The following is a 25,140-nucleotide window of genomic DNA, read 5'->3' as shown; positions in this document are numbered from 1 at the left end:
ACTTTCTAATTATTACTTGGCTTTTTAAATTCATTTGTCCATGGAAAGAAAATCCAACAAACTTAAAATATATAGGTCCCTGTGATAATTATTTCTCATTATAAATTAATAATTTTATTCAAGCTTTAAATATTAGCCTGTTGAACTTAGAAAATCTGAGTTCACCTCTGAGATAGCTTAAGTCTCAGTTGAAAGGAAAAATAAAACCAGACTTTTGAGCATATAAATCGAAGGCCAGATTCTACACTATATAAATTAACCAAGATAATCAATGCTATCCTGTGCAGCCTCTTCAGTGAAATTCTACCACTTTTGTTTTGGTGTCACATATTCCATCCAATGTCACCATGTGTTATTATCAAGTACTGAGCCTTCTTCAATTTCTGCACTACACTATGACATTAGTAAATCAGTTTAATCTCTTTTAATCCCAGTGTTTTCATCTGCACAATACCTTTAGATGACAAAAAAGGATAGAAACTATAGTTATAAATTTAGATCCTCCTGTGAATTCAGTTTAACATAGGCTGATCACTTTTAAGAAACTCAGTAATAAGTATCATCTTAAAAACTCTATGACTAAGATGCACATTTGCTTTTGAAATAAATTATTTTACATACTTAGAGTTTGTTTTAATTATGAAATTTTGTGATTCACATGAATAACAAAAAGATAAACACTTTCATTAAAAATTTTAAAGTTAATTGCAAAGCTGCTACAAGTTGGATGACTTCCTTAAAATAAACATACCATTTCATATACTTTAATTTTCTCTTGCAAGAAACTAATTTGCATTTTGAAGTCTTCCTTCTTTTTTTGATAATCTTCTAATAGATGGTCTTGTTCTTCCAGCTGTTGTTGATGAGTGAGGATTTGTTGTTTAGCTTGTAGTAAATCTGCAGCTGTGCTACTATGAGTGCTGTTTCTCAGAGTTTCACTAGCCTGTAACTTGAAAACAGAAAGAAATATCAAAACATTAAATTTTGAAGTGACTGCCTTAGAGAATATTAATAGATACCTTCTAGGGTATTACTCAGCCCACAATGGCTCTCTGGGAACTTCCCTGGCTTCACGGGCTTGAAATCCCAGCAAACATGCTGCCATGGCTGACTGGATAAGAATAGGCACATTACAAGGAAACAATTCCCTTGATATAGCAGAGAAAAGGAGATCTCCTAAGAGAAATATGACTGAGGAAGACATGCAGAGAGAAGTGAGGCCTAAAAAACAGTATTTACTGGGTTCCTGATGACTTTCCAAGTTTCTAGTTCTACTCCCTTTCAGAGGCCTGGTTGTATTTTTGCCTTTGAGTTCTGTAAGACAAGCCTGTATCATTACACTAAATTTCCCCGTTTTGCTTAAGCTATTTCAAATTGTTTTCTGTTACTTGCCATCAGAAACCCTGATTAATACAATTAGATTACTGTGGCTCTAATTAAAGGTAAATGGAATATATTCAGTCTAGTTATCATTTTAGAAACTAATTAAAATAAAACCATACCAGCATTGGCAAAGTAGGATGTAACTACAGTTTAATTTCTGCAAAAATTCTCTCCATCAGCCTTATAAGGTTTTGTAGGATTTCAAATAAGACAGGAAAGAAGTACAGAGAAAACAGTAGCAGAAAACCATGCAAAAAGTATGAATTAAATTCTTGGTTAATATAACACATATTCAACTAGTTTTCCCAACATGATGTAATATGCAAATGGCTTTTTGACAAATTCACATTTGTTCTTAAAAGTGAAAAATTTTTTAAAAATTCATTACTAAAAAACTAATAAATCTTGTATTAGTAACACTTACATGCTGAAATTGAATCTGTAATTTTTGACTCTGTTCTGTCAACTCTAAAAATTCTCTCATTGTCTCATCCTTTTCTCTTCTTGCTTGTTGTAAATTAGCAGTGAGCTGGGTTATGATGCCATCTCTTTGTTTAATGGCAGCTTCAAATTCTTGTAACTAAAGGAAACCAGTGAAAATAGTAAGCACTAGACTTATTTTTTAAACAAAATTGATTGTTATTAACTGTTTTTCAAAAATAGGTAATTCAACATACATTGGCAGAATTCTTACTATTTGTAAGCAGTCTTTTCCATATTTGAAAACTATTACCTTGAAGGAATTGGCTTTTACTTCCAAATCAACTTTGAAAAAATTTATCTAAACTAAGGGAAAAAATACATTTGATCTGGCTTATCCATATATCTACTTCTAGAAGGGTATCTTTACATTTAGGGGAACCCCTAATCTATCCCTAGGCAACACTACCATAGACATGTTCAATCCCAACTTGTTTCTGTAGAGGATGAAACCAAAATGTATTGTCACCCTCATCAATGTCCTATTTCACTTTGCTTTCATAACTGCCTTCCAAGGACAACAGAGGTTACCCTAACCACAAAAGGTTACTTACAAGAACTTGTTGATTTTTTTTTTTTTTTTTAAGTGAAAGGATCTCACTTTATTTCCCAGGCTGGATTCGAACTCCTAGGCTCAAGCAATCCTCCCGCCTCAGCCCCCTGGGTGGCTAGGACTACAGGCATACACCATCACGCTCAGCTTGCGGGTTTAAGTTATGGTATTTTGACGTGGTTTGTACCATAATTTTCTCCCAGGATGATTATAGAAATACCTGTCCTCCCGAAGTAATTTTGGACTAGCTATCTTATATAAAGTTAAATGACAGTCTGTATTACATTAGCCTTGCTAATGAAATCCTAGTTTTAAAGAGTGTTATTTATATTACGTACAAGGACAAAAATTATGAGATGATCTTAAGTTGTCATTTAGTTCTGTTTTGTTTTTGAGATGGGTTCTTGCTTTATTGTCCAGGCTAGATTTGAACTCCTGGGCTCAGGCAATCCTCCCACCTCAGGCTTCTGAGTAGCTGAGATTACAGGTACACCACCACACCCAGCTAAGTTACCATTTAAAAACCCCATCTTTAAAGAGAGTGCACATACTATCATTCAAATTTACTATTTTTGTTTTTGTGAGTAGCAAACCAAAAACCACAGAAAGTAAGCATACCTGTTGCAGTCCTTCAGTCCCATAGGTGGCTCTCATTTCTTCCAGTTCTCTGTTTAGCTCTTCAATCTCATGCTGTTTCCCAGCTAATTCATTTTCCATCATCTCTAGGTGGGTCTGACTATACTGTGCTCCTTGTCCAGAATAAGAATCATCAATACCAAATTCTTCTTCCTAATCAATTCAAGATTTTTAATAATTCAGTACTAGCAACATTCCTTAGGGAGAAGGATTTGATTCAAATATTGACTACCATAGCAAAGTCCACTTTAAAACATCACTCATCACCTGGAAATTTACTGGTATGACAACCTACTTTGTTGTTACTATGATATATACCTCAAGGGCATAAACAGGATATTCACAAATTCTGTTAGAATTGAGTTTTATTTCCCATTATTGCAAGTTTGTTTTGTTAAACATTAAAATCAATTTAAAATCACACAGAAAGAAGTACATGCAGAAAAAGACTTTGTTAGTAAGCGAGGTAATTTTAAATAGTATAAAACATTAGTATCATGAGTAGTTTTAAATACTGTACCCTTAATAAATTTGTAGGCTTTCCTGTCCTCACCACAAATCTGCAACCATTTACCTGTATAAAAACAATTTCCTGATATATTATAATCTTAGAATTTTATTTAAGCTGACAATATTTCTGCTAAATGTATTTGTGTGTGTGTGTGTATTTAATTCTAGAGAAAATGCCTCATTGGCAAAAAACAGATATAGTGATTAAATTTAATGGAAGTTTCTAAAAGATTATGACCATTTCAAATGCCAACCATTCCTTAAATATCTCAGTACTTACAATGCAAAAGACACTGAACTATGTCTATACATTTTCATTTAAGCAAATTAAAGTTCTAAGTGCAGTTTCTATTTGGTCTTCAGAAGGAAAAATATAAACCTCAAGTTACTAGATCCTCTTTTACAAAATGCTTCCTTTAAATAATTTATTAATCAATAATTGTTTTTTGATTAGGCCACTATTCATTTTCAAGTAAAACCACTTACTGATAGAAATCCTTAAAAGCTGGTAAGCAAGTCAACAGGTAGGAGGAGATGAACTGGTGAGGAACACTACCTCAAGAACTTTGTACTGGGGCTAGTACTATGACAACCAAACCAACACTGACCAATGTGAAGGTTTTCCATAACATATTACTACCTGTCTCTAACAGATATTTTGTGGTAGGAGGAAAGAGGATGACAGAATATGTCTCCAGGGTTGACCTAGTGGAAGATTAATTTCACATCAATTTCTTCCCGATTGAGCCTAGAGGAGTTATGTGTTTCTAAGAATTTGTCCATTTCTTCAACTTTTCCAAGTTTATGTGCATAGAGATTTTTATAGTATTCAGAGATTATATTTTGTATTTCTGTGGTATCAGTTGTAATAGCTCCTTTTTCATTTCTGATTAAGCTCATTAGGGTCCTTTCTTTCCTGTTTCTGGTTAATCTAGCAAGATGCCTGTCAATTTTGTTTATCTTTTCAAAGAACCAACTTTTTGTTTTATTAATCTTCTGTATAATTCTTTTGGAACTGATTTCATTTAGCTATACTCTGACCTTAGTTATTTCTTTTCTTCTGCTGGGTTTGGGATTGGTTTGCTCTTCCTTTTCAATCGCTCTTTGCCCCTTAATAGTGCAAAGATCAACTTCATCCCTGTCCATATCTTAAATTACTCACAATTCTATGTTAAAAGAATCCAAGATAATGAAGTTGTTACTGCTGGAATGCATAGCATGGAATAGCCCAGAATTAGAATTAGATACCTATGGGCCACATGCTTTAAAAAGTGAAAATCCTACTTAAGAGTTCTTTATCAGAATTTGATTCCTTTGCTTTTATTGTAAGGATAATTTCTGAAAATCAAAGCCAAAGTTTTTTTTAAAAAAACACATCTATGGTAAAACAATTTGCAATTGGTGAAAACTATCAGAAGGCAGGAGTACTGACTATATTAAGATTATTAATATCAATAAGCTGGGCACCGTGACGCATGTCTGTGGTCCTAGCTACTGGGGAGGCTGAGGTGGGAGGATTGCTTGAGCACAAGAGTTCCAGGATGTAGTGCTTGTGAATAGCCACTGGGCAACACAGCAAGATCCCATCTCTAAAAACATTTAATTAAAAAAAGATTATAATACTAAGTCATTTGTAATAACTTTCAAATGAAATACTTGTAATTTGCAATTAGTTTTTCTTGATACTGAAATGAAGCATTTTGATGCGACTACCAAAATTTTTACTTTAGACTGACAGTGTAATGAAATGGATGTTTACGAATACAGTATTCTTCCCTTATCTTTTGGGAATACAGGGAATACATTTTAAGAGCCCCACTGGATGTTTGAAACCATAGCTATTACCAAAACCCATACATACTGTGTTTTTTCAAAATGACAACCAAAATGGCTACTAAGTAGCTAATGGGCAGGTAGAGTACACAGCATGGATACACTGTACAAAGGGACGATTCACATTCTAGGTGGGATGAACGAGAGGGAGACAGATTTCATCATGCTACTCAAAATAGGGAACAATTTAAAACTCATGAATTGCTCATTTCTGCAATTGTCCATTTAACATTTTCAGACCACAGTTGACTGTAGAAAGCAGAACCACAGATAAGGGGACACTACTGTCTCTGTAAATATCATATAAAGCAAGGCATATTCCTTTAAATGGCAATGATATCAGCATTTCATAAATTAGTTATCTGTTTATAATAGTTAACAGAGTTGTCCAGTTATAATAATTATCTGCTTATAATAATTGTATCTAATACCTTATGTAGCCAATGTTCAGATTAATTTTCCCTAATTCACTTAAGCAAATTTTATACTTGAACAACCCATATGTACTGATTCCTAAAACACTACATAACTGTTTTTCAAAATAGGTAATAAAATATTATTCACAAGAACTAAATTAAAACAAACTATATTCCAAAGTTAGAACAGGAATACTAAACAGAATATCAGGACTATTAATAGTTAGCAATAAAGTTTTCTATTTTTAATATATATAATTATTTTATTGATACCTAAAGGGTGCAATATTTATCTCTTCTTCTAACATTAGCCTTCTAACATTATACCTAGTAAATCTTTAAATGAAAGCAAATCAATAACTTGAAACATGAAGATTAGATTAATAGACTCCTTCAACTAAAAGAAAATCTCAACATCCCTCAATGTCCTTTTTTACTTAGGCATCTGTCAAAGTTATTTAAACCTCAGACTGTGTTAATAAATTCTTTTTTAATTCACAGAAGATTTCATCTATACAGACAACTTACAGATCTAGAAGAGTTCAAGTAAGGTATATTTTAAAATTTAAAATAATCTGTTGAGGTAAGTACCATATAATAACATTGCTATTCAGAAAGAATCAGAGAAAAGATAATTTTCACTGTATAACTATAAAATGGACTTCACACAAAAACTCACCCTTTTAATGAACATTAGTTTTAAAACATAAAAGAATAATTCACAATTTATTAATATCTTACTCTTATACTTAATCTGGGAATATATACATTAACAAACATTAATAAGGGATGTTTCTACAAAATATAAGCATCTGATGCTTCATAAAAGATCATGAAAATTATAAGAGTTCAATGTGTCTACCTGATGCATGGAGTTGGAGTCAAGTAACTAATGATTAAGGTCATTCATTGAAAAAGTCAAAGTTGAAAAGTTTGTTACTTTATATATAAAATATACAGGCATGTTTCCAACTCCAGTCACTTCACAAATGTCATAAATCACATAAGCAACTTGGTTAAGAAGTACTGAATAATCAGATGAAATCTATAATTGAAGTGCATACTCTACTATCATTTCATCTTTCTGTACATAGCAAAGCATATTTATTTGCCTGTCTTATCTCTATATTGTCTGTAGTATTCCCAATTTCTTCCAAATAACCCTACTCAAAGGGTGTAAAAAATAATTTGTGTAAATATGGTGTTCTGGACATAAAATGTCCTTTCATCAAGGACTGAAGATGATTATATGTAATTTATTTATTTATTTATTTTTTTTTTTGAGACAGAGTCTCACTTTGTTGCCCAGGCTAGAGTGAGTGCCGTGGCGTCAGCCTAGCTCACAGCAACCTCAGACTCCTGGGCTTAAGCGATCCTACTGCCTCAGCCTCCCGAGTAGCTGGGACTACAGGCATGAGCCACCATGCCCGGCTAATTTTTTTGTATATATATTTTTAGTTGGCCAGATAATTTCTTTCTATTTTTGGTAGAGACGGGGTCTCACTCTTGCTCAGGCTGGTCTCGAACTCCTGACCTCGAGCGATCCACCCGCCTCGGCCTCCCAGAGCTAGGATTACAGGCGTGAGCCACCGCGCCCGGCCGTTTATATGTAATTTAATTTGTAGAGTATTTTTTTTATTCAGTCTGACTTCTCTAGTGCATGTAATTGGATATGTGTTTAAACAGTAGAGATCTGGGAACGAGATTATTTGAATAATTCTTTCTAGGGTTGAACCATTTTTCAATCCATTGAGTACATCAGCCACAGAAGTCATAAACATTAAACACATGCCATACCTATGTATTACATATAATTTCCAAACTAAGTTCTAATTAAATATATCACCACAATCTAAAATCCTTCTGAGAACAATTTGTTAAAGGGATCTTCATCGCTCACTGTTTCATATGAACACAGTGTGAAAAAAAAGCACATTACTAGGGAAAAGTAAAAAAGGAATCAAGCTTTGCTGAATATCTATTATATGCCAAACATGTAATAAATATTCTGAAAATTATATTGGACAACTACTTTGTGAGGTATACAACTACCCTGTGAGGTAGATATTATTACCCCCCACCCCATTTTATAGGTAAGGAAACTGTATTTCAGAGTTTAAGTGGTATATCCAAGTTCATATAGCTCAAAGGTGACAAAGTTTAAATTTGAACATAGGACTTTCTGGCTCCAAAATTCTCCTCCTCTTCCTTCCATCAGCTTATTGCCCTACTAACCAGAAAAATGACAGTGATATTTACGCAAAATACAAAATGATTATGTGACCTGTGATTAAAACTATGTGATTTTGAAATTTTAGAATACGCAAATTCAAACCACAGCTGTCAAAATAATTAAATGTTGCAAATCTGGCATTTGTAGTTAAGTTATAATATATGTGTTGTCAGAAAGGTATTTCATTTTTTCAGGAGTGTTACTGAAGGATAAATCCTTAAGAGCTCCAACATGAAAAATATTACAGTGAGAGATTTATTCCTTAGGTTATAAATTTGGTCTGCTGATGATTCTTCAGCTTCCTGAAATGGTCAAATATTGAAGTCCCCTGTAATTCTAATTCATTCAAGCCAGTCAAATGTCATTCAATAGAGTAACTAAAGCCTCAAAACTAGTCTAGAGCATCATGGATCCAACCAGTATTCATCTCAGCAATCTTGATGAGACAATCTCAAACATTTCACAACCTATCAACTTTTCTTCTGTTTTCTAAAACACCGTGAATATGTAAGTTTCCCAAAGCATAATCCATTGTGAATCCAGATGTAACATGTATAACATTACAGGGTTATAACTCAAATCAGGTCAAATCTGTCAAAAATTATTTCATAATTACCTTTTTTCAACCTAACTGTAATCTAAGTCACTGTTTTTTCCAAACTCTAAGGCAGTTAATCAGTTTAGTTTTTTTGACAAGCATTAAAAAGATAAAGTATCACAGGATATGTAATACTGTAAGAGTATCCTTCCAGAAACTTGTTTGAAAAAAATATATATATGCATATATTTATTCATATACAATTATTCATGTATATAACTATACATATATGTAACTATAGATGTATATAAGAAATTACACTTATATGTTTATTACTGTGAAGTACAGTCAACAACTATGATAAATACTATTCTAAATTTTATCTGTAGTGCTTATATTCAAGTACTATTTGTACTCTACTTTGAAACACATTACATTTACTAGGTGCTACAGATATATAGTTTCAATACATTTTTCTGGACCTCATAATCTCCACTAGTTTTTTAATTAAAAAAATTAAGGTAAACAATATTTCATTACAACAAGAACTTCCAATAATATTAATTTACATTTTCATAAAGAAAACCTGAAAATGATCACCTTTTGATGTCTTTAGCTTTTCAAGTCAGTATTAATATTAATAAAATTAAATTTTGCCCTTTATCCCAATCTGAGAAAATGGCTACATAAATTTTAACCAAATTTCCTGGGCATGTATGGGATGTTCTGAAAGATAAGTCAACTGGCATATAAAAAAATTTCACTTTAATGTAAAGACAAAATGCACTTTGTAGAGTTCTAGGGTACCCTGAAGATATAGGTAGTTCAACCCCAAAGCATCTGAGACTTTCAGCCAAGAAAGACAGACTAAGTATTAGGTCGTTATAGAAAGAAAAAAATGTTTCATAAACACTTTTCATAAACAGTTGTCTCTTGGTGTCTGCAGGGGAACTGGTTCCAGGACACCCTAAGGATAGTAAATCTATGGATGTTTAAGTCCCTTATATAAAATATTGTAGTATTTGCATATTAATCTATGTATATCCTACCATTTACTTTAAATCACCTCTAAATTACTTATAATACCTAATACACTGTAAACGTTATATAAATAGTTGTTATACTGTATTTTCTTATTCATATTATTTCTCATTGTTGTATTATTGTTTTTTATTTTTTCTCAAATATTTTTGATCCATGGTTGGTCAAATCCTTGAATACAGAACCTATGGATATCAAGGGCCAACTTCATGTGCCCCAAGTTTAAAGTCACAAAAGCAGAATCTGAATTGGAAGCAGTGATTTTTAAGTCAAGATATTTCACCCTTAGGAGCAATTTTGCATGGCCTAAATCAGGCACCAATTTATTAACTTAATGTTGATTAATTATTTTCCTGAGATTATTAGTATGTATATTCCATTCACTTCTGATGTGTCCAAGTTTTTGCTTCCATCAGCAATCTAAAATAGTAATACGTTCATTAAGAACACAGAGTTATTTTTTTCCTATTAGAAACCTACAATAAATTGAGACTTATTGAATACACTGAGTTGCTGGACCATTCAGAGTAAGTAATACTTTTCCATATTCTCAAATCTGGACCAAAGAAATGACAATTACATCTAAAAGAATAAGAAAAAAATAAAATGACATGTACTTGTTACCAACACATAAAGAAGATATTTCCTGAAGTGGCCAGTGACTATATTAGCCTTTATCACCTAAAATAAAATCCACTACTGCAACATTAACTTCAATAAACAAGTTTATATGATTAACTAGAATTCAAGCATTTGTAAAAAGCATTACTTCAAATGAAATATCCTATATTATGAAACTTTTACTGTGCTGAACATAGATACATTGTAATGGTCATGTATCCTAGAAACTAAAACAGGGTCTCTATCTTACTACTAACCAAGCTATTTTAACAGATTTAAGACCTTAGCTAACAATGTGGAAAAAGATGTACCAGTAAAACATAATCCTCACATTTTATAGTCATTTACATATTTTATTATATTTATAGAAATATGATAGAAGCATGTGTTATAAGAAATAAAATAGCAACAATCAATAATTTCAATAATATATCAATTTTACGTATGACATTTGAAATCATAACATAATTTAGTCTTACCTCCGAACTACAGTCATCTGCTGTGGTTGAAATTTCACTTTCAGGCTAAAACAAAAGCAAAAATCAATTAAAATTATGACTGGGTTTTATTGCACTAAATATTGTACTTTACTAAGCCATGACTTTTGGTGACATAGAAAACTCACATAAAATATCACTAGAAAATTAGTAAAAATTATTCAAACCTTTAAAAATTTCATTTAATTATAAATCACAATGCAAAATAATGCAATTAATTTTCCAGTAGGCATTTTTCTGAATATAAAAGTACAAAGAGGTCCTTTCACATAGGGTCTCATATATGGTACATATCATTTGTAAGCCAAAAGCACCAAATAAGAAACCATTTTTCTAATGTCTATCTGTACAGTAGCCAGCTTTATCCATGGTTTCACTTCCTGCAATTTGCTACCCACAGTTAACTACAGTATAAAAATACTAAATGAAAAATTCCAGAAATAAACAATATATGGTTTAAATTGCATGTTATTCTCAGGAGCATAAAGAAATCTCACTCCACCCTACCTAGGACTTGAATCATCCCTTTGTTCGGCATGTCCACATATGCTACCTGCCGAATAGTCACTTAGTTACTGTCTTGGTTATCAGATCCTTTGTTGCAGTATTGCAATGCTTGTGTTCAAGCAACCCTTACTTAATAGTGGCCTCAAAGAGCAAGAGTACTGTGTCTAATTTATAAATTAAACTTTACCATAAGTATGTACATATAAGAAAAAACAGTATAGAGTTCGGTACTATCCATGGTTTCAGGCATCCACTGGGGGTCCTGGAACATATCCCCCACAGATAAGGGGAAACTACTATACCTCTTTTAAATAAAAGAAAGTCCTAAAATGCTATTGAAAAAGTTCAATTTCTCCAAAAGAAGAATCAAAAAATCTTGATGCTAAAAAATAATTTGATGAATAACTAACTTTTGTTGTTGTAACACCTTTGCAGCTTACAAAAGCACTTTGAAAGACATTCCTGTTTCATGATCACACCCCTGGGATTTAGGTATCAAGTCACTGGCTTTTTCAAGCTTCTCTCAGCTGAGGATTTACAGGAAGAGTCAACGAGAAAATTCAAATTGTCTGACTCCAAAAGTATTGCTTTCACTGTTCACCCACTCATTTGAGCTAATAATCTCACTTTACTGGTGAGGAAAGTAAAACCCAGAGAGATTCACCTTTTCATCAGCAAATATTAACTGTCACTGTTTCCCCTCTCATCCACACCTGTGGAAATTTTATTCAACATTCAAGACCAAGTTCTAAGTCTACCTTCTCCATGAAGTAGTAACTGAAGCCAAGAACAGAAATAAGCTTGCCCCTACTGTAAAATGCTGTAACAGTGGTTTCCAACTCATGAGATTCTCTCTTTTAAATATAAAATATTTTATGACACAACCCCCCATATTCATTAATTTAGTGCATATTGTATACTAGAAACTGTGGTACTGAGAATTAAATGGTGAACAAGACAATTGTTGCATTCAAAATGCTGAAACTATAATGAGGAACCCAAACATTGATTTGTTATGCGGAAAAAGATAATACATCTTCAAATTGAATCAAGCACTAGAGTTGCCACATTGTATTATTTTAAATGTTCAGTTTTTAAAAAACAAATTACAAGACACACAAATGAAAAAGGAAAGTATGGCCTATGCACAAGTAAAATAGTGATCAACAGAAACCATCCCTAAGGAAACACAGATATTAGACTTAATAGCCAAAGAGCTATTTCATCACATAACTAAAAGAAGTTAATATTTTAAAAACTAAATAAAATTGTAAGAATGATGCCTGATCAAATAGAGAACATCAGTAAAAACAAAGAGGGCTGGACACAGTGGCTTATACCCATAAACTCAGCTACTTAGGAGGCTGAGGCAGAAGGATCCCTTGAGTCCAGGTGTTTAAGACCAGCTGGGCAACAAAACAAGACCCCACCACTAAAAGAGCAAAAAAACAAAAAAAATTGTCTAGGTATGGTGGGATGCACTCATAGTCCCAGCTACTCAGGAGGGTGACAGGGGAAGATCACTTGAGCCCAGGAATTCAAGACCACAGTGAGCTATGATTGTGCCACTGCACTCCAGCCTAAGCAACAGAGCAAAAGCGAATCAATCAATCAATCAGTCAATAGAAAGAAATTATCAATCAATCAATCAGTCAATAGAAAGAACCAAAGAGAAATTCTGGAGTTGAAAAGTAAAATATAACTGAAATGAAAAAGTCACTAGAGGGATTGAAAAACAGATCTAAGAAGGAAGAAGAGAGAATCAGCAAACCTCGATGGATCAACAGAAATTATCCAGTTTGAGGAGTAGAAAGATGACTATATGTTAGACCATTAAAAAACTCTCAATATTTAAAAGAACTGAATTCATATAAAATATGTTCTCTAAAACCTTTTGTCCCTAGTAATAGTTTTGTTTCAAAGTCATCTCAATGGATACATAAAAGGCATTTAGCAAAATTCAACACTCCTTTCATAATAAAAAACACCTTATGGTCCAGGAATAGAAGGGAACTTCCTCAGTATGATAAAGGGATCTACCAAAAAATCAAACCAAACCAAACCAAACCAAACCAAACCAGCTAATGTAACACTCAATGGTGAAAAACTGAATGCTTTCCACCTAATACAAGAAACAATACAAGGATGCCTGCTCTCACCACTTCTTTTCAACATTGTACTAGAGGTTTGCACTATGGCAATTGGGCAAAAAAAAAGAAGACATCAACATTGGAAAGGAAGTAGTTAAACATCTCTAGCTGTAGATATAATCTTGTATACAGAGAAAATCGAAGGACTGCACAAAAAAACTACTAGAGCTAATGGGTTCAGCAAAGGTGTAGGATATAAGATCAATATACAAATGCCAGTTGTATTTCTATACATTAATAGTGAACAATCAGATAATGAAGTTAAGAAAACAATTCTGTTTACAATAACAACAAAAAGCAGTAAAATGCTGAGGAATAAAATAGCAACAAAATGCTTAGGAATATATTTAACAAAACAAGTACAAGATTTGTACACTGAAAACAACAAGATAACACTGAAAGTAATTCAAGAGGACCTAAATAAATTAAAAACAACCTGTGTTCACAGACTGAAAAGACTTTATATTGTTAAGGTGACAACACTTCCCAAATTCATCTGCAGATTCAATGCAACCCCTGTCAAAATCCCTCCTTTCTTTAATGCAGAAATTGAAAACCTGATCCTAAAATAATATGGAAATGCAAGGGACCCAGAATAGCCAAAACGATCCTAAAAAAGAACAAAACTGATAGACTCACACTTACTGATTTCAAAACTTGTTACAAAGCTATATAGTAATCAAGACTGGGGCATACTGGTAAAAGCTAAACATACAGATCTACAAAATATAACTGAAGAGCTAGAAACAAACCCTCATCTTTATAGTCATTGACAATTCATTGGGAAAGAACAGTCTGTTCAGCAAATGATGCTGAGACAAATGGATATCCACACACAAAAAAATGAAGTTGGATACCTACCCCCCACCACAAATGAAAATTAACTAAAAAGTGGATCAAAGACCAAAATTTAAGACCTAAAGTTTTAAAAGTCTTCAAAGAAAACTTAGATGTGACTCTTCATGATCTTAGACTTGACAATGGTAGTTTTAGATATGATACCAAAAGCACAAGCAACTGAAGAAAAAACATAGTTGAATCCATCAAAATCAAAAATTTTGTGCATAAAAGGACACTACCCAAGAAAGTGGAAAAAAAAAACCAGAGATAACATCTGCAAATCATATATAAGAATACAGCTAATTCTCTTCATTTACAGATTCTGTAACTGTGAATCCAACTACTCAATAAAATTTAGTAACCACAAAATCAGTATGTGCAACAGCACGTTCATGGTCATTCACAGACATGAGCACAGCAGTGAAAAATCTGTCACCCAATGCACATGTAGTGGAGGTAGAACAAGGCAACACTTCTTGTTTCAGCTCTCATAATGTAAACCAGTGTCTTTTTTACATTTTTATGCTTTTTTCATGATTTTACTGCTTAAAATGGCCCTCAAATGTAATGATGAAGTGCTGTCCAGTGTTCCTAAGAGCAGGAAAGTTGTGATGTACCTTATGGAACAAATATGTGTGTTAGATAAGATTTATTCAGGCATGAGCTGTAGTGCTGATGGCGATGGGTTCAATATTAACCAATCAACAATATACATTTAAAAAGACATCCTGAAACAGACACACACATAAAACAAAGTTATGTATCCGCTGGTTGATAAAAATATTGTCATCAGTGGCTTGCAGGAACCTAATCCTAAACTATAGTAATCTCTAGAAGCAATGGTTCAGTATTCATTACTTTAGCATTTGTGGCAACTTTATAGAACACAACTACCACAGATGATAAGAGTACCCAGAATATCTCCTTGCCTTTTTTTTTTTTTTTTTTTTTTTGAGACAGAGTCCCGCTCTGTGGCCCGGGCTAGAGTGAGTGCCGTGGCGTCAGCCTAACTCACAGCAACCTCAAACTCCTGGGCTTAAGCGATCCTACTGCCTCAGCCTCCCGGGTAGCTGGGACTACAGGCATGTGCCACCATGCCTGGCTAATTTTTTCTATATGTATTTTTAGTTGGCCAGAGAATTTGTTTCTATTTTTAGTAGAGATGGGGTCTCGCTCTTGCTCAGGCTGGTCTCGAACTCCTGAGCTCCAGCGATCCGCCCGCCTCGGCCTCCCAGAGTGCTAGGATTACAGGCGTGAGCCACCGCGCCCAGCCTCTCCTTGCCTTTATCTGAAGAATAAATAATTATTACACAGCACATATACTTAGATTTCCAGGCTTCTGGTCTTTTCACATTGTATTCTTATTCTCACCTGGGAGGATCTCTCCTACTCTTATGATGAATAGCATACCTCCATTGTCAACCCAGACCTCCTGCACAAAGCTCAAATCCCTATATACCAAAATCTTGCTGTTTCCACATAAACATGTCATGGTACAATACAAATAATCATTATCTGCCCTGTCCAACACTCTTCCTAATGAGCAATCCATCCTTCTCTATTCCTGGTCTTGGTTAGTGGCTCCACTATCTGGCTTACCATCCCAATCCATCCTTAATTTCTCCCACATCTCTTTATCCTGGAAAATTACATCACTAAGTGGGGGGAAACTAACATTCACTGAGCACCTAGTGTGTGCCAGGTATGATCTCCAGTCCTTCACCATTATTACCACCCCATCCCCAACGCTTCTGTGATCCATTTAAATATGAACTATCTAAGATTTCCAGATCACAGCACACTGTTTTATGTCACTATGAATGCTGTTTCTTCTGCACAGAGGTTGCTTCCCCCACCTTTGCCTCTGGCTAACTCCAACTCGTACTTCAAGCTCAGTTCTATTATCTCTTCCAGAAAACCTTCCCAAATAACATACAGAAGGCTGATTTGGGCATTCCCTATGCTCTAGAGTGCCATGTACACCGTTGCTAGCATAGCTCTAGTCAGAGCACACTGCTTATCTTTACATCTGCCTTCTACACTAGACTGATTTTTCTAAATGGGAGAGACAGTCATATTCACCTTTGTATCCCTGGTGCTCAATCCTTGGTATATGTTGCAGTTACTCAATAAATGTCGGCTGAATTAAGTTCACAAAACTCCCTCTCATAGGTTATCAAATAATTTAGGTATGACTGTTTAGTTACCATACTACTAAAGCTTTCAAAAGGGCATAAAAATCATGATCAAATTGCAAAAGGTGCCAATGACTGTTGTCATTACAGCTATTCTCCATTTAGAACTGTAATACTTAAAAATCTGGATGAATACTTACTTCAACAGAGAAGACCTGGTCATGCTTGACAATTTCTCTACTATGTAGAGTTCTCATTACTGTGGATTCAGGAGTCATGGATGATCCTACTCTCTGAGAACTATTTATATACAACTCATCACACTGTGATTGATCAACATCCAAGCCATGGTATTCTGATACATCATGTTTACTGCTCGAGGTTTTTCTCTTCTTTTTCTGCTTCTTGGAAGAATTCTGTCCATCAGATCGAGCCTTTCTTTGTCGAAACTGGGCAAGCTATGGGAAAAAGAAAATTGGCATTATTGTCAAACTATCCCTAAATAAAAATGATGATAAAATAAAGGACAATTGTTACAGTCTTTAGTACAGGAATAACTACTGAAAAGGAAAGATAGTAGGAATTTCCAAATGAATCTATAAAATACTGAGAGGTAAGAACTGAAAATGTCATGTCTGAAGTGTCTGAATCCAGAGTCAGGATTAAATTAAGGGGAAATAGCACTACCATTCACTACTTGGTGAGAGTATAATCTCTGGATTTGAGATTATATGAAAACACATGATCACACACCAACACACACACACACGCACACACAACACACACAAACAGAGCTCTAAATGCATTTGCTTTATGGAATTTCTGGGTCTTCTATTACTTTATACGAAACAGAATTAGTTTGGGCAAACAGATTTACCTATAAGTGTTCACTGCAGCCCTGTTTATAATGGGAAAAAAACAGAAATAAATATCAAATAGCAGTGCTTTCAAGCACTTAATCACTTACATGTTAGCATCAGTATTTTTGTCATATCCTAGTCATGCCCTTATACATCATTTATTTAAAATATTTTGGCCAGTGGACTTTTCTTATTTAAATTTATTTTAAGAACTAAGAGAGACTTCCAGTTCCAAAATGGCAGGGTAGAAACAAGCTGAATGCACTCCCACTCACAAAAACTCCTACTCACAAAACCAAATGCATAGCGTAGAGATCATCACCAGCAACATCCAAGAACTTAGATATGAAGAGGAGACAGTTCTTGGGGCCAAAGAGAAGTGAAAAAATTCTAAGCAGATGTTAAGAGAATTGGACTTCCATAACCGTGACTCACCTCTCCCCAATCTGCTTGGCACCAAGTGCAGAAAATTTCCCATCAACTCACAGTTTCTACACTGGAAAAAGTGACATCAAGGTGGACAGCCAGCTTCCCATGCTACCTGAATTCCCTGGCAGGAGTCCTGTCCCTACCTCAACCCATGGGAAGTACTGAGAATGCCTGAAGGGCAGCCAAAGACAAAGCAGGGAGATGGAACTACCATCTGCAGGCCTGGAAACCTGGCCCAAGAAGATGCCAAATCAGAGGGCTGTTCAGCAGCACCATGCTGTAGGAGGTTTGTTCCACAGGTTCCCTGGGCACGAACCCAAAGCTAGCCTTCCTATACTACCGAGATATTCCATTTGGGACATCTCCCATTTGGGACAGACGACATTCTCATTGTTTACCAGACGGAGGCAAACCAGGGCTTAAGATGCCACCTAGTGCCAAAATGGAGGCATTGGCCCAGTGGGGGGAAAAAACCAAGACAATCCACAGGTAAATTACAAAGAATCTCTAAGCAAACACATCTAATAAAAAACAAAACAAGCCAGACAGAGGACGCTGGAATAAATAATCCTTCAATGCAAAGACACAAGCACATATCCACAAGAGACAAAAGCAAACAGGGAACAATGACCTCTCCAAATGGACACTGTAAGAAACGAGTTACTGATCTTAATAAGACAGCAATATGTAAGCTCTCTGACCAAGAATTCAAAATAGAAGTTTTAAGAACTTAGTGATTTCCAAGATAGCACATAAAAGCAATATAAAAATTTATCTGAGAAATTTAACAAAGAGATTGAATTAATAATTTAAAAAATCTAACAGAAATCTTAGAACTTAAAAATATGTTTGCTGAACTGAAATTTTCATTAGAAGCTCTCAACAGCAGAGTGGATCAAACAGAGGAATCAATGAACTCAAAAATAGGCTATAAAAAATAAAGGAGGGGGAAAAAATGAAACACAACAAAGGTTACCTGTAAGTTACAGAAAAATTACCTCAAAAGACCAAAGCTTAAAATTACTGGTGTTCAAGAGGGAGCTGAACAAGAGCAAGGGATAGAAAGCTTATTCAAAGAAATAATAACATAAAACTTTCCAAAATGCGAGAAAAACATTAAATATCCAGGTACAAGAAGATGAGAGACACCAAGCAGATTCAACCCAAATAATACTACCCAAGGCATATAATAATCAAATTCTCAAAGGTCACAGACAAAGAGAAGATCCTTAAAGCAGCAAGAGAAAGGAAGCAAATAACATAAAGGAGTTCCAATTCATCTGGCAACAGACTTCTCAATGAAAACCATATAGGCCAAAAGAGAGTGGGTGGAGGTTTTCAAAGTGCTAAAGAAAAAAATCGTCGTCACCCAAGAATACCAGTATACCAAATATGAAGGAGAAAAAAGTCTTTCACAGACAAACAAAAGCTAAGAGAATTCACCATCACCAGAACTGTCTTATAAGAAATGCTAAAGGGAGTTCTTCAATCTGAAAGAAGAAAACACTAACATGAAAAAGAAAACATTTGAAGGTATACAAACCACTGGGGTAAAATTAAGTACACAGACAAACCCAGAATACTCTAACACTGTAATTGTGGTGTGCACTCCACACATAACTCTGGTATGAAGCACAAAAGACAAATCTATCAAAAGCAGTAATACCTATAGCAACCTGTTAAGAGATAGGCAATAGAAAAATATGTAAATTGAGACAATACAAGGTCAAAATGTGGGTGCAATGGGGTTAAAGTATAGAGGGCTTTTTTTTTCATTTTTTCTTTGTTTCCATTTTTTCCTTTGTGATAAGTTGTCAGATCTTTAAAATAACTTGTTATATCTGTTTTTTGTAAGCTACAAAAGATAACCACAGCAAACATCTATGATGGATTCACTAAAAATAAAAGGCAACAAATTAGAACATACTGCTAGAGAAAAGCATTTAACTACAAAGGAAGTTAGGAAAAATAAAAAACGGGTGAGAGGAGTTAGAAAACAACCAAAAACAAGCAACAAAAAAGCAGTACTAAGACATCACTTATGTATAATAATGCTGAATGCAAATGTACTCAATTCTCTAATAAAAAGTACAGACTGCCTAATGGATAAAGAAAGAAAAAGGAGTAGAAGATATTCCATGCAACTGGAAACCAAAGAGCAGAAGTAACTATACTTATATTGGATAAAATAGACTACAAAACAAAAACTGTAAAAAGAGACAAAGCTCACTACATAACAACGAAGGGGTCAATTTAGCAAGAGGATATAAAAATTTATAAATATCTATGTACCCAAAACCAGAGCTCCAAAGTATATAAAGTAAACATTAATAGATCTAAAAGGAGAGACAGGCAGTAATACAATAACAGTATGGTACATCAACACAATACTCTTCATAGTGGACAGATTATCCAGACAGAAAATCAACAAGGAAACATCATAGTTAAACCACACACTAGACCAAATGGGCCTGACAGTTACAGAACACTTCACCTAACTACTTGCTGCAGGATACACATTTGTTTCATCAGTGCATAAAACATTCTTCAGAACAGATGATCTTAGGCCATAAAACAAGTTTCAACAGATTAAAAAAAAATAGAAATCACGTCGTTATCTTTTTTGACCAAAAGGCAATAAAACTGGAAACCAATAACAAGAGGAAACTCAGAAAATACACAAACACATGGAAATTAAACAATGTGACCCAGAATGAACAATGGGTCAATGAAGAAATTAAGAAGGAAATTTAAAAATTTCTTGTAACAAATGAAAACAGAAATACAACATCCCAAAATCTACGGGAAGCAGGCCTAGAAGAGAAGTTTATAGCAAAAAACTCCTATATTAAAAAAAATAGAAATACTGCAAAAGAACAGCCTAATGATAAACTTAAGGAACCAGAAAAGCAAAAACAAATCAAACCCAAAATTAGTAGAAGGAAAGAAAACAACAAACATCAGAGCAGAAATAAGTAAAATTGAGACTAAAAAAAAAAATACAGAAGATTAATGAAAAGTTGTTTTTTTGATAAAATCGACAAACCTTTAGCTAGAAAAATTAAGAAAAAAAGAGAGAAGACTCAATAAATAAAATCAGAAATTAAAAAGGAAATATAACAACTGAGACCACAGAAATGTGCAGAATCATTTAAAGACTATCATGAGCAACCATATGCCAACGAATCTGAAAACCTAGAAGAAATGGATAAATTCCTGGACACATAAAACCTATCAAGATTTAATTATGAAAAAATAGAAAACCTCAACAAACCAATAAAGAAACACAAGCTCAAAGGTGTAATAAAAAGGCTCCCATCAGGCTGGGCATAGTGGCTCAGCCTGTAATCCCAGCACTTTGGGAGGCAAAGACAGGAGGATCGCTTGAGACCTGAGTTCGAGACCAGCCTGGGCAACATTGACACACCCCGTCTCCACAAAAAATTTTTTAAAAATTAGCTGGGCAGGCCGGGCGCGGTGGCTCACACCTGTAATCCTAGCTCTGGGAGGCCGAGGCGGGTGGATCGCTCGAGGTCAGGAGTTCGAGACCAGCCTGAGCAAGAGTGAGACCCCGTCTCTACTAAAAATAGAAAGAAATTATCTGGCCAACTAAAAAATATATATACAAAAAAATTAGCCGGGCATGGTGGCTCATGCCTGTAGTCCCAGCTACTAGGGAGGCTGAGGCAGTAGGATCGCTTAAGCCCAGGAGTCTGAGGTTGCTGTGAGCTAGGCTGATGCCACGGCACTCACTCTAGCCCGGGCAACAAAGTGACACTCTGTCTCAAAAAAAAAAAAAAAAAAAAAAAAAAATTAGCTGGGCATAGTGTAGCACACCTGTGGTCCCAGCTATTTGGGAGGCTTGAGACAGGAGGATCGCTTTAACCCAGGAGTTTGAGATTACAGTGAGATATGACTGCACTACTGCACACCAGCCTGGTCAACAGAGCTAGATCCTGTCTCTAAAAAAAAATTAAAATTAAAATTAAAGAAATAGTAAAAAGGGGGAGCTCCCATGAAAGAAAAGCCCAAGAACTGATTGCTTCAATTCTGAATTGTACCTAACATTTAAAGAAGAACTGATACCAATTCTACTCAAACTCTTCAAAAAAACTGAAGAAGAGGGAATACTTTCAAACTTACTCCACAAGGTCAAGGTCAGCATTACCCTCATAACACAACCAGACAAAGAAACAACAAAAAAAGAAAACTACAGGCCAAAATGACTGATGACCACAGATGCAAACATCCTCAACAAAATACTAGCAAACCGAATTCAATAGCACATTAAAAAGACCATTAACTGTGATCAAGTGGCACTCATTCCAGGGATTCAGCGACGTTTCAACAGATCAATAAATGTCATACATCACATTAACAGAACCAAGAACAAAAACCATATGATCATTTCAATACATGCTGAAAACTGAAAAAAAAAAAAAAAAGTGATAAAATTCAACATCCGTTTATGACATAAACCCTCAACAAACTGGGTATAGATGAAACATACCTCAAAATAATAATGGCCATATATGACAGACCCACAGCGAACATCATACTGAATGGGGAAAAATTGAAAACCTTTCCTCTAAGATGTGGAACAAAACAAGATGCCCACTTTCACCACTTTTATTAAACATAATATTGAAAGTCCTGGCCACAGTAATTAGGCAAGAGAAAGACATAAAGGGCATCCAAATTGGAAAGGAAGAAGTCTTGTTCACAGATGGTATGATCTTATACTTAGAAAAATGTAAAGATTCCATCAAGACACTGTTAGAACACATAAAATGAATTCAATAAATCTTAGGATACAAATATAAAAATCAGGAGCATTTCTATATACCAACAGCATGCAATCTGAAAAAGATATCAAAAATGCAATCCCTTTTACACTACATACACAAAGAAAATACCTAGGAATCAATTTAACCAAGGAAATGAAGGATCTATACAAGGAAAACTATAAACACTGATGAAAGACACTGAAGAGGACAAAAAAAAAAAAAAAAAAAAAAAGCAAAGATGTTCCATGCCCATAGTTGGAAGAATTAATGTTGTTAAAATGAGAATACACCACAAATCAATTTATAGAATCAATCCCTATCAAAATACCAATGACATTCTTCATAGAAATAGAAAAAATAATCCTAAAATTTATATGGAATCACAAAAGATCCCAAATTGCCAAAGCAATCCAGGGCAAAAGGAATAAAGCTAGAAGCATCACACTACCTGACTTCAAAATATACTATAAATCCATAGTAACCAAATCAACATGATATTGGCATAAAAACAGATACACAGACCAACAGATCAGAACAGAGAGCCCAGATATAAAAACAACATCATATTGCCATCTGATCTTTGACAAAGCAGGAAAAAAAAAACATACACTGGGGAAAAGAATCTCTACTCAATAAATGGTGCTGGGAAAATCGGATAGTCACATGTAGAAGACTGAAACAGGTTCTGCACCTCTCACAAAAATCAATTCCCTGTGGATAACAGACTTAAACCTAAGGCATGAAACTGTAAGAATTCTAGAAGAAGAGGTTGGAAAAACTCCTATAGATATCAGCCCAGGCAAAGAATTTATGAAGAAGACCCCAAAAGCAATCACAGCAACAACAAAAATAAATAAATGGGACCTGACTAAAGTAAAAAGCTGCTGCACAGCCAAGGAAACAATCAATAGAGCGAATAGACAACCTATAGTATGGGAGAAAATACTTGCATGCTATACATCCAAAAAAGGGCTAATAACCAGAATCTATAAAGAACTCAAGTGAATCAGCAAAAAAACATCAAACACCCCACTAAAAAGTGGGCAAAGACACTAATAGAAGCTTTTCAAAAGAAGGTAGACTAATGGCCAATAAGCATATGAAAAAATGTTCAACATCTCTTATCATCAGGAAAATGCAATTCAAAACCACAATGAGATATCACCTAACTCTAGTGAGAACAGCTTTTATCAAAAACTCCCAAGACAACAGATGCTGACATGGATACAGACAGAAAGGAACTCTTCTTATACACTGTTGGTGGGACTGCAAACTAATACAACCTCTATGCAAAGTAGTATGGAGATACCTCAAAGAACTAAAAGTAGACTTACCATTTGATCCAGCAATCCCACTACTGGGTATTTACCCAAAGGAAAAAAAGACATTTTATAAAAAAGACACTTGCACTCAAATGTTTATAGCAGCACAATTCACAATTGCAAAGCTGTGGAAACAACCCAAACACCCATCATTACATGAGTGGATCAATAAAATGTGGTATATGTATATGTGGTATATGTATATCATGTATTATTCAGTCATAAAAAAATGGTGATTACCTTTTGAAACAACCTGGGTGGAACTGGTCACCATCATTTAAGTGAAGTATCAGAAAAATGGAGGAACAAAAACCATATGTACTCACTACTAAATCAAAACTTATAGATCAACACTCATGTGCACATATGGTAGTAAAATTCAATGGAAATCAAGCAGGTGGGAGGGGGAAGAAGGGGATGGGTAAATTCACACCTAACGGGTACAATGCACACTATTATGGGTGACAGTGAGAGAGACTTATAACTGACTCAAACTGTACAAAAGCAATTCAAGTAACCAAAATGTTTGTACTCCTGTAATATTCTGAAATAAAAAAGTAAACAAAAAATTAATTATTATACAATGAAAAAACTATATTAAAATTTTAGTTAGGTATTGCTGAAGGCTATGAGATAAATGGGCAAGTGTTAAAAGGTTGTTAAGGACATACAATCCCTAAGAAACTTTTCGCTATTGTAAGCAGATGAAGTAAAGGAAAACTGGGAAAGGTAGTAACTTTCTTGGAATACTATCCAATGTTTTTTAATACTATGTCAGGATACACTTAAAATACCTCATCACCACCTAAATTCAGAAGTATGCATGCATTACATGCTTTAGGCAACACTGGGTTAACTATGGTGAATCTATATTAAAAATATTAATGTAAACCACTACTGCAAATAAAGATGTTCACGACACGGTAGTAGGTATAAAATAGTATTACAGTATAATCTACCTTTTTATGAAAGAAAAATTATTTGTACCTCTTTTTAATAAAGACAAGGCAGGCTTCAGATTCATAGCCTTCAACAATTATATCTAGCTTGAAATTTAATAACATTGTACTCAGGCATAGATAAATTCTTGAAGATTATAACAACTTGGGTGTATCTCTGGAGTTGAGATTGTAGGTATTTTTCCTTTTGCTCACTTGAAATTTCCTTTTTTATGTAATAAATTTTCTAATTTTTATATGAAGCAACTATTAACTACTGATTCCTAAATTTAACCTGAACTCTTTAATCATTCAACGAGAGAAAGCAAAGAATAAAAACAGGTATAAACTCCCTTGTGCCTTAAAAAGATGAAATATACTACCAGTATTACTATAACTATTAATTAGACCAATTACAATGATGGCCAGGA

At 34.3% G+C, this 25,140-nt stretch overlaps 1 protein-coding gene across 4 annotated transcripts in view; it reads right to left on the bottom strand.

The window, feature by feature from the left end:
* AKAP9 (A-kinase anchoring protein 9) overlaps nucleotides 1–25,140 on the bottom strand; it is a 141,718-nt gene that overhangs the window by 99,782 nt on the left and 16,796 nt on the right. For all 4 annotated transcript variants that reach the window (XM_045564660.1, XM_045564661.1, XM_045564664.1 and 1 more), the window contains exons 2-7: nucleotides 16,574–16,831; nucleotides 10,724–10,768; nucleotides 3,573–3,626; nucleotides 3,035–3,205; nucleotides 1,808–1,963; nucleotides 752–949 (exon numbers count right to left, since the gene is read on the bottom strand). In XM_045564660.1, the coding sequence (XP_045420616.1) occupies nucleotides 752–949; nucleotides 1,808–1,963; nucleotides 3,035–3,205; nucleotides 3,573–3,626; nucleotides 10,724–10,768; nucleotides 16,574–16,831 (882 nt within the window). The remainder of the gene's footprint in view (nucleotides 1–751; nucleotides 950–1,807; nucleotides 1,964–3,034; nucleotides 3,206–3,572; nucleotides 3,627–10,723; nucleotides 10,769–16,573; nucleotides 16,832–25,140) is intronic.

Source organism: Lemur catta, chromosome 11 (assembly GCF_020740605.2).
Source record: "Lemur catta isolate mLemCat1 chromosome 11, mLemCat1.pri, whole genome shotgun sequence".
Taxonomy (NCBI): domain Eukaryota; kingdom Metazoa; phylum Chordata; class Mammalia; order Primates; family Lemuridae; genus Lemur; species Lemur catta.
Note: the sequence above shows the minus strand (reverse complement) of the source record. Positions and strands in the feature narration are given on the sequence as shown.